This window comes from Gossypium hirsutum, chromosome A11 (genome assembly GCF_007990345.1).
Source record: "Gossypium hirsutum isolate 1008001.06 chromosome A11, Gossypium_hirsutum_v2.1, whole genome shotgun sequence".
Taxonomy (NCBI): Eukaryota; Viridiplantae; Streptophyta; class Magnoliopsida; order Malvales; family Malvaceae; genus Gossypium; species Gossypium hirsutum.
This window is the reverse complement of record NC_053434.1, coordinates 108,933,778-108,944,779: the sequence shown is the minus strand read 5'-3', so window position 1 is coordinate 108,944,779 and position 11,002 is coordinate 108,933,778. Positions and strand designations below refer to the sequence as shown.

At 34.9% G+C, this 11,002-nt stretch overlaps 1 protein-coding gene across 1 annotated transcript; it reads right to left on the bottom strand.

The window, feature by feature from the left end:
* Positions 1-1,431: 1,431 nt before the first annotated feature.
* LOC107888997 (peptide-N(4)-(N-acetyl-beta-glucosaminyl)asparagine amidase) lies at positions 1,432-7,603 on the bottom strand. Its single transcript, XM_016813286.2, has 17 exons — positions 7,446-7,603; positions 7,300-7,353; positions 7,019-7,225; positions 6,800-6,898; positions 6,355-6,441; positions 5,964-6,046; positions 5,689-5,802; positions 5,037-5,091; positions 4,847-4,933; positions 4,125-4,180; positions 3,948-4,007; positions 3,756-3,843; positions 2,869-3,621; positions 2,706-2,766; positions 2,365-2,464; positions 1,817-1,951; positions 1,432-1,724 (listed from the first exon to the last, which is right to left on the bottom strand). Exons 1-17 carry the CDS (start codon positions 7,521-7,523, stop codon positions 1,640-1,642), a joined length of 2,202 nt encoding a protein of 733 aa, XP_016668775.2. The 5' UTR covers positions 7,524-7,603; the 3' UTR covers positions 1,432-1,639.
* Positions 7,604-11,002: the final 3,399 nt, after the last annotated feature.

Genomic DNA, 11,002 nt, shown 5'->3' with positions numbered 1-11,002 from the left:
ACCCAATTGTGCTGCTCTTTTCACCCCTAGTATTTCAGTAAACCATCTATTGTATGCCTTCCTAGAAGGATTAAAGAAAATGCTTGATTTTCCTTAATTTATCAAGAGACCAAAAGAGTTGACAGTATATGTTTTATTCTCTGACGAGATTGAATTGTGGCACCGAAGAAGATGTAGCAAATAGGAGCTAAAAGATTAGGCATGCAATGATTACCAATTTTACTTCTTTGAAAATCACATTCATTCTCAACCTGTAATAGCTTCAAAGAGAGAATATTTTGATAGAGAATAAATAAAATGCGACCATAAGTCACTCTGTTATCGGATTTTCGTTTATTAACATCTTATATTATACAATATTAATACATTGATGTATGAATTAGTGCCAATTGTGGCTGAATCCTATAACATCCAACACTTCCATTATAAACTTCCAACTAACCTTATCACAAACTTTAAACATATCAATTTTAAACGCTTCTAAAATACCTTTTCCTTGGCCCTTCCTAATTGACTTCCCACAATAATACATTGTCTCCGAACAAAAGCATTATGAGGTGTAATCAGGTCCGACATTATCCCTCTCAACCTATTTACTAGAACTTTAAAATATTGTTGGAAGTAGCTTTTCAAAGTTCATAGTGTCTTCTTTAATTTCATCTGCAATAAATGGAGCCGCTAATAGATCTTTTCGACCTTGGACGAGTGTCGAAATATTCATATTCAATTGCCTTCAATATTCCATCACCGAATCTCCACCCTATTCCACAAGTTTATCATCCATCCGTTGAAAATGTTCTGCAGCCAATTTCAACATTTCCGATTGCTCCTCAATTCAAGTTCCTGATTCGTTTTGCAATCTCACTATTTCTGTTCACAGCTCTACTCCGCATATTCATGAATCGAAGAAGTTCCCAATGTATATAATTTATTGTTTTTAGCGATCGAAAGTTTGATTCTTACCCTGAGAACAAAACAACTTTAAAATTCGTGATCAACATCTACCCTTTCATAGATCAACAGAACACGAAAGATTAATCGTTGAATTCACTCGAATAGAATACCTTAGGAAACCAGAAGAAACTTAATTCAATCTTCTGTTAAAAAAATTGCAAATACATATTTTACTTTTTTTTTTAAAAATTAATATCAATGAAAATAAAAGTTCGAATTCAAACGGAATAAATAAATTTGAAAATTAAAAAAAAAACAGATAACTCGTATATACGAGTCTAATAAAGTGAACATTGGAGTGGTTTAATTTTTATTCAAATTGAAATCAAACTTTAAAAGGAATAACTTGAACCAAGTTTTTAGTTGAGCTTTTAATTCTGACAACTCAAAACTGAGAATTGGAGGCGATTTCGATAGATAAACGATGACCCTAACTAATGTTGATTTTCTTTGTATCTCAGTTCTTTTATGCAACAATGACATTGAATGTATGTATATATATTATCTGCTAGTTTAGTGTTTCTTTTCTTTTTTTGGCTCCAGGACATAATTTGGGGAAAATATTTAGCACATCAATAAATACTCCACTCAAGCCAGATTCTTAACCAACAAAATGCGGCTTGGAGGCAGGAAAGCCACGAATACAAGTTGGAACTGTTTGTCTTCAATTAATTAATGAAAACTGTCAATTTTGCTTAGCATAGAGGTCAATACTACCTACTTGCAGCCGTGACGTTGATTTAACATCTCTTACCGCCAAAAACCGAAATCTGTCATCCATGATATCGTTAATAAAAGGTTTCAAGATCGACCAACTTAAAACTTGCATATATACTACCTACGAAGTAAAAAAATAGTTCACCTGAACATATTTGATAAGAAACCTGTGGATTTGACATTATAAGTTTTGCGTCGAAAACGTTTGTCAAACATCTCGGACCTTCGTTCATCCAAAACATGCCAGCTCAATCCTCCATCATTACTTCCCTCAACCACCCTGTTAAATAAAGATTAAAATGTTAGTAAGATCAAAGAACAACATGATCTGCAGAAATATTTTTACCCATTAAAGGTTTAACAACACTTCAGGGAATCAGAACTTTGAAACTAAAAAAGATATTTCACTAAACATGGAAAACTCTTTAAATTTCCATTCCAGGCAGAAGCTTTTCAGCTTCAAAAGTAATCTCATTTTCCGAAGAAAGTACAAGTTATGTTCATCGCTTTAGGAAAGAGACATTTATTGCAGCTGATTACACTGAATATAATGATTTTAAGTGTGGTAATAATAAATGCTTCCTAAAAGACTCATCTAAACTAGTGACCTAACATAGGCATAAAGTAGGACCATCATAAATGGCACGTGGTATTTAAAAGCAAAGAGCACGCTTAGAGACAAGCAGATCATACCAATCCATTGGGTCTCGTTCAGGAGCATCATTGGCAGACATTAACTCATATGCAACAAGTTCCTGCATATTCGCTGATAGTTTGTACATAATCCAACAACCTACAAGATGGGATTCAACTACTAAGAGGATGTTTCAATGAAAAACTTTTTATCAATTAAAATCTACGGTGAGCCAAGTCTTCTACTTAGTATGGTTGAAGGATTGATAGTCTTGTAATTAGTGCTAAGCGTTCAAACATCAGGTCATAAATTAATTTTCTGCAGTAATATTTCTCCCTTGGGTTTTGATATCAATGAGTAATACCCAGACAAAAGCTACTATGCTCATTGTTCATAGTACCTTTAGCACCATTAGGTTCCTCCCATTTAGACATGCGAGTTCCATCAAATGCTGCTGTGGCCTGAAAATATTTAGTGTGGAATTTTAAGATTAATTTCTGTGGCACTTGCAGAAACTTTATATTCAAATGTAAGATATGGAACATAAGGCTATTATTACTTACAATCCCAAAAGGAAGCTCCTCACCACTCGCAAGGACTGCTCCAGAACATATTCTATTCAATCTTAGAAGAGGAAAGGATAGCGAGCCTTTACTAAAGTTGTCACATTTGCTAAGATCACTGATCAGTTCATCCAGAGCATGCAAGGCAACAGGCAACGCTAAGGCAGTTTGAACAGGATCACCAGCTAAGCATACACTGAGAATGCCATTGCTATCCCGTTCACTCTTCAGTGAAAGAGCATTAAGCAACTCTTTAAAAGAGGGCAGCAACTGATGCACCAAAGATGTTCCAACAACAGAGTTAGGCTTTAAAGAAGCTCTCCTTTTTTTATACGGTAATTTCTTGAGATCTACAACAGTTGCTCTAAGAATCTTGAGAACTTCAACACCTTTTGATGCAGTTAAGGAATCCTCAACAAACTTATGAAGGATAGAAGAAAATGCATTGTATATTTTCGTAACATGCTCATCACTGCATATGCGAACTGTACAAGAAGATGAACTCAGAGAGTCAGTTCCAAATTCTGATCTTGCAATGCGCCATTGTTTATCCCCACTTTGCCTCCCAGGTAAGGAGATTGGAGCATCATCAGTAGAACGTAAATCTCTCTCTAGAGCTTCCCTTTCAATGTTGTCACGCTCTTCAAGTATCGAAAGAACTTGAGATGTACAGTTCCTTCTGCATTCTTTGGTAATTGAAGTGAGAACAGACACCACAGAGGACTCTGTGGTAATGGCTCGCCGGGACAAAACCTGAAAAAATGGTAATGAACAAGGTGAGTTCGGGAGAGTATCATGTTCTTCATAACAATGCATGAATAAGCATTCTAAGAATAAGAAGCGAAGCATTAGAAGCAATTGAGTGTTAAATTTTGTATCGTAATTACCTCATTCCACTTCCGTGTATAACGTTTAGTGACATCATAAACTCCATCTTTTGCAATAGCAATTACATAATTTAATTTCTTTCCCCACCTGTATAAAGAAAGTATTTACTAAAAACACAGTCTAGTATCAAAACCAAAATAAAAGTAATTTTTTTTAAAAAAAAAAAGGATAATAAAACACTTAAAGAGTACCCTTTTTCATATAATAGTGGTCTGTCATATATTGCTTCACCAGGATCAAGATGCATCCACCTGTAAAAATTTTATGTAAAACTGATTGATAGAATGACCATATAGTTTAGTCTATTCATTACAGGGTTAGTATCTTCCCAGTAGAAGATATAAAGCATCAAATTTGAGTGTTTTTACCTTCCTAGAGCTTCTGAATAGCACTCTGTCCAAACATGGTCTGTAAAATCCAGGACCTGGAAATTAACAGTTGTACAAATAAACATCATCATCTCAAGTAAGCAAATTATCAGGAATCCAGTTGAATCTCATCTTTCAACAGTTTGAGCTAATAAAGATGCATACAACCATGCATGAATTTGCTGTTCATAAAGCATACAATTCTAGATACACGCCAACAGAAATGTTGACTTTATATATTGCAGAACCAATAGCTTCAACTACCACAATTGTCAGCACAGGAACCACTCGTAAGTCATAATTTATAAAGCTAAAAATGCGTTTCATTTACATAAGCAAACAAGACATCCCAAGCTTGAACATGTTCTTTGTTTGAACTTAATTCAGACGGAACCAAAATCATCCAGGTCAGGCATTCTCCTAATTTCAAATTAATGGTTCTTCACTGAATTTCAAAATCTTTTTATTCCACTTTAACTGATTCCTTTTGTTTAGAAGACTAGATATTACACATATCCTATCATCCCAAGCTTCAGATAAAAACAATTAACGAATCCAGGTCCATATATGCTGAATATGGGTCAAAATAGATGGCCCGCACACCAGTTAGAAGAAATTTTCTTTCTTATTCTGAATTAGCTTAACCTCTCTTTGTAACAAGGAGAAGATTTGTGTTTTAGACAGTTGAATTTTGGGACGGAATTGGTATATAAATTACTAACCAGACGAGATTCATAACCGAAAGAACGACAGTACAATGTGAAGCAATTAGCCCACTCTCCACAACGCCCCGTCCTTGTTTCTACAAGCTGCAAAAAGAAAAGGATAAAATTCATGAAACAAGGAGTACTTGAACCCCTCTCCAGAGAAAAAAAGAGGATAATGATAGAACAAACTAATACAGATTCATACCTTCAGTGGATCATTGTAGCGTGGGAACCGAGTAACTCTTGAACAAGAATTGCAACTGCAGTTTTTCACCAAAGAATTAACTTTTCTTTCTAACAGACAATTATCGGAAACCAAGTTATGACTGTGAATATAGCAATGGAAACAACAGTGCCTCAACCAAACTTGTCAACCTCAATTTCATCCGTATGACAAATCACAACCTTCATTTAACAGAAAACTCACTAAATAAATGATAGGAACTTGAGCTGGTAAAATAACTCAAAGAAGCACAATTTGGCAAAATAACTTAAACATTTGTGCAGAAGGCGTTATAAACAAGCTGACAAAGCAAAAATCAAATCTTTCAGAAATTATATTTTATAGTAATTAGTAATAGACAGTGGAGAAAATGAAATGGAGAGATTGGATGGCAAGTGGTAACCATTCTTTGTGCTACAAAACAGAAAAGTAAATAAAAATGAATGTAACAAATCCTAGGTATAAATTACTAATTTTTGAAATTATAAGTAAAAGGGCCTTGGCCATCTATGTATCAGGTTTCAAGGATGGACCAAATGGAAATATGGATTAAACTAAACAAGAGATTACAAATTGACCGTTATGAATTAAATAAAATAAAAAATGGTAAGAAAAATGTTTTGTGCGCACTGACCGATAAAGTTCAACTATAGTTGCCCCATATTGAATTTCTGAAGGGAGTGCATCGCCCCTCCCTTGAGCCATGGTTTCATTGCCACATCCATCACAAGGAGGTGCATTAACCCAGCTGCAAGACCAGAACTTAAGATCAGCAATGTCTAGGCAATAGAGAACACAATTTCGACCAATTTGGAGTTACAAGCTTCATTCTGCCACCTTTGCATGAAAGCCAAATGAGAACTTTATAAAGTCTGAGCAAAATGATAAATATAAAGTAGAAAAAAGAACCTGAAAGATCTTTTGAACCAAAAAAGCAGCTGGAGCAGGAAAGCATGATCTTCTTCAACTTTTGATGGTTTAAAGTTCCCCTCCTAAAGCATATTTAGAAAAATCACTCATTATCATGAGTCATTGCAAAATAAAGTCTAAAAATAAGATGGTTCTTAATCTCATATATAGAAAAATGCAATGTCAATTTTAACAGAAACAAAGCCCTTATTCTTTGATCCTTGCCTGTAAGTGGTCATAATATATTAGCTTTGATAGACAGCAATGATTATGCACAATATAGAGCTCTCAAATATTTCCAGATTGGAAAAAGATATAGGACCATTGATACTGATATTTTGTAGCACTTCCAAAAATCTTCTAAAATTGCACAAGTCCAGAGAGCCCTCACCTTGGCCAAAGAAACCAATGCTTTCTCCTCAAGATTATCTAAAGGAACTGTCTTCCGAGCTGCTTCCTGGCGCACAGGATCCTCATACTATATCAATAGACAAAATAAACAGTAAGGAAAGATACCCATCTTCTGATTCCCATAGTATTCATTAAAATCACTTATCCTCTTTTCCTTGCAGCTAAAGTATAAAATTTAGAAATTCAATATCTTTCTTCTCCTGTTATCCAAAAAGTTCAAAAAGATAAAAGCTCATAATCACTATAGGATTGACAGATACTACAGTTTCCTCCATTCCTAACAACTTTCCCCCAAAGAAAGTCAATGAACTAATTATCCAGCAGTAAAAGCAATAGATTTTTTCTACATCATAAACCAAATTAACTAATAAACATATCAATAAACCAAACTTGCACGCATAGAAAGAAGAAATAAATGATATTACCAAGAGAACTTTGCTAATATGGGGCCGAACTTTTTCTTCAAAATGCGCACGATTGTCACCTGCTACATATTGTTGAAGCAAAAGTGCTTCTTCCTCTGCCTAAAATTGACCAAAATAAAACCAAACTAAAGAGTTTCAGGGGGGAAAAATACTAACATTTTAAGCTAGTTCATAGCTAAAAGAAAACTCATTTAATTGACTCAATATCTAGAAGTAAACCTGCAACATTCGCGCTAATTCCTCATCGGACATAACGCTGGTCCCAGCATCAAAGTTCCCGGCGCCAGTAGTGCTACTCGTCGTTTCTTCTTGTTTCTCCGGTTTTCTCGCCTCCTCAGAGGTGATCGATACCAATTGAAGCTTCTCCGAAACGGCGGCCAGATCGGAATCATCTGATACGATTCGGTCATTATCTTCCCCGACGATCTGCACCATCCAAAATCAATCATAAAAAAGGGCCTCATTAAAGAGATAGAGAGTGTGAGAGAGAAGCATTCGACCTTTTGTTCATCGGGAGGAATTGAAGTGAGAGAGAAGAGCTGAAATTGAAATACCTGAAATTATCAAAGTAGAGAAAAAAGTTGTAGAGAGAGAAAATAAATAATAGGAAATGACAAAATAATTTTATTTGTAGAGAGAGAGAGACTTCAAAACCGTCGTCGGTGTCGTAATCGACGGTAAACGCCGAGTCGTCGTGGCGAACCAGGAACGTGCGAGCTACCATTGTCTTTCTTTTCTTGTGTTCTTATTATAATTTGTTTCACAATTGTTTTTTGTATGTTTATCTTACTTGTTTCATCATTATTCCTAATTAAAAGCTAAACTACCTAAATAGTCTGTTTAGTTTAATAATATAAATTATCATTTCAAATAAAAATTATATACTTAAGTCTTATATATTTTTTTATTTTCAGCAATTTATTTTTTTCTTTTATATTCTTTCAACTTTTCATTTCTTTTTCTTTTTCTTTTCCTTTCCCTTCTGCTTCTATTTTATTTTCCTCTTTTCTCCATCTCTTTTAACTTAGTTTTTTTATGTTTTAAAAGAAAAAAACGGCGAAAGCTGAAACTAAAATAAAACTTAAATTGCATATTTTCACCCCCACAATTGCAAACCCTCATCGTCCATTATCGCTTTAACGAACTAATTTGGATCTCTCAATGACCTAGCCCACAAGCTCACCTCACTCAAAAACCTCGCCAATCGTGACTTATTGTAACGCCCTTAACCCATCTCTGTCGCCGGATTAAGATTACGGAGCATTATTGAACAATAAGAACAACGTTTAACATCAAATCATCTCAATAAAATCATTTAAAATTAATTTAATAAACCTCATTAAAAACCTATCAAACATATGCATTTGGGCCCTAAATCGAGCCTTTGAGGTCTTAAAAATAATCTAGAAGCAATTCGGGACTAATTTGAAGCAAATTAGAATATTTGAGAAAAAGTTACAAAATTTGAAAACAGAGGTCACAAGACTGTGTGGCTAGGCCATGTGACATAGCCCAGGCCGTGTAACAATCGAACAAAGGGACACACGGGCATGTCCTAGCCTGTGTCTCAAACCGTGTAACTCACTGAGTTGGGTCACATGGTCGTGCCACAAGCCGTGTGCCAAACCCTGTAACTCATTGACTTGTGACACACAGCCGTGTCGTAGGCCGTGTGCTAGGCCGTGTAACACACTGGCTTGATACACCAAAATTAACAAGTGAAACACGGCCATGTGACAGCTTGTGTCCCAGGCCGTATGCTCTAGAATTTGACCCTAAAAACAAGCCATTTCAAGGCCAAAACATACCTAATTAACCATTCCATTTGTGCATACACTCAAGAGACTTAAATACCTTTTAAGCACATATAAACATACCAAATCAATCAACCTATTTTACCTAACCAATGTGTCATTCAAAGGCACCACATTTATATTAAACATCATTGATCAAAACAAAGCAACATAGCCACATTTCAAGGACAAAACCTAGTTCCTTTAACTACTAAATGACATCAATTATAACCATTCACATATTATCATAAACATACTAAAAGGATCATAGATTACAAGTACCTAAAAGTGGCCAAAATAACTTAAACATACTAAGGTACTAAAGATATATCAAACAAAACATGAACTTCAAAAGCATATTTGATAATACTCTAAAATGACATACTTTTATGTGTTAATTGCGTATATATTTTGAGTATGATTCTACTAATTTGGGTTTTTTATGGTTTTTTATCTTGTACGGACTAAATTGAAGGCAAAAGGAAGTTTAGAGGCAAAAAGCATGAATTTAAAGACAAAATGGGTCAGCATGCAAAATAAAGAAGAAGTGGTGTCAAAAATACAAAGTGCAAAAGACTTGGGGCAAAAACTCAAATAAGAGATTTATGAACAAAAGACTCTATTTAAATTCGAATTTTATTTTTAGGATTACTGTTAAGATTATTATGATTTTATTTAGATTTAATTTCAGATTATATTTTTATTTTTCTTTTAGAGTTTAAATATGAACAAATTAGGTTTTCTATGTACTATGATGGAGTGACATGAATATTCATTCACTATTCTCTGTAAAAAAACTTATTCTCCTTAAAGCTCTTAGCTTTTGTCCCTTTTATTTTTCAATAAAATTTCATTCCATTAAACTTATTTCTTTTTCCTGAAAAGCATGAGCCACTAAACTCATCTACCCAAATGTTATCAAGATTCCTCCAAAAGAGTTCATAAGGCTTAGAATATGTACTTAGCCTTCTCAATTAGTATTTATCATTTCTCCATATTACGGGGCTCGCGCTTCTGTCCATGTCCTTCCAAAAGTAATCGTTTCATCTTGTGCAAGGAACGACCGCTTTATATGTTTTGGGAAGGTTGCACAGTCAGTTCGTTAACTTTCTGTGTCAGAAGTTGTTGAGCCCAAGAGACGAAATGGTGTGGCATTCACCATTGAGAAACGATGACCTAGTGTAAGATGGTCCCACAAAAGTGACGGTTGGCTAAAGTCAGGTTCCTCTAAATCATAAGGCTATAACTTAAGTGGAGTTGGTGGTCGTAGGTGCCCTCTTCCACTATAATTGCCTTATTCGGCCATGAGAAAAATCACCTAAAAGCCGATGATTGAACCAAAGGAGGATCGAGATAACTGGAGGCTGGAATCCCTCTAATCGAAAAATCTATTTCCTTAACTCTTTTCCTTTTTACAATTGCAATTTTAATTTATACAATTTCAACTCGTTCATACTTTTAATTCTATTTTTTTCAGGTACGCCATTTTTCTTGGGCACGACTGTGCCCAAGATTTCGATGAACGAGAGGTTGTAGCAATCCAGCCCTTGAGGATTTGACCCTACTTCCCTTATATTATTCTTTTCGTTATTTCTTAGGGATAGGTTATTTTTTGTGCTTCCAACGACACACTAAATTTTAGTGCCGTTGCTGGGGACTGGTAACGTACTAATCTTGTTTCTTTTTCTTATGACGAGATCTGATATAGGAATTCTTGCGTTCAATTCAGAAATAGAAAAGACTGCGAGAGCTAATCGTAAGGAAACGAAACTACGAAAAAAGTAGTCCGAGGTGGTAGGAACTCAGAGTAACCTACCACCAAAAACAAAAACAGGTGACGAAGTTGAGTCTAAGGTTAATGAAAACCCTACTTAAACACTAAAGAACGAAAGAATATGAGTCAATCCACCAGAAGAAGTGTCTAGCGTTGGGGTTAACGTAAACCCGAATCTAGCACAATAACCCATTGCTCAAACAATTTGGCAAATGGTTGAAGCTCCTGCAGAACAATAGCCGTTATGCATTGTGTATCCTACTAGGGATACTAATTTTGAACTAAAGTCAGGATTAATCCAGTTGTTGTTGACTTTTCATGGATTACAAAATGAAAATCCATACAAACATTTAAAAGAGTTTCATATGATTTGTCTTAGTATAAAACCTCAGGGTGTAATTGAGGATCAAATCAAATTATGTGATTTCCTTTTTTCCCTAATAGATTTTTCTAAGGAATGGTTATTTTATCTACCTCCTGGATCTATCACAACTTGGACTGATCTTTCCCGTTTGTTTCTCAACAGATTTTTCCCATTATCACGTGCAGATGAGTTAAGAAGGGAGATTGTTGGGATAAAGTAAAGAGATGTAGAGTCTCTTTACGACTATTGGGAGTGATTTAAGAAGTTGTGTA

Excerpts from the sequence above, each read along its gene's own strand:
- LOC107888997 (XM_016813286.2), bottom strand. The coding sequence starts at position 7,523 with ATGGTAGCTCGCACGTTCCTGGTTCGCCACGACGACTCGGCGTTTACC. Across the intron at positions 5,092-5,688 it reads ACTATAGTTGAACTTTATCG|TTGCAATTCTTGTTCAAGAG; the intron begins GTCAGTGCGCAC and ends GAAAAACTGCAG. Across the intron at positions 3,622-3,755 it reads ATACACGGAAGTGGAATGAG|GTTTTGTCCCGGCGAGCCAT; the intron begins GTAATTACGATA and ends CCATTTTTTCAG.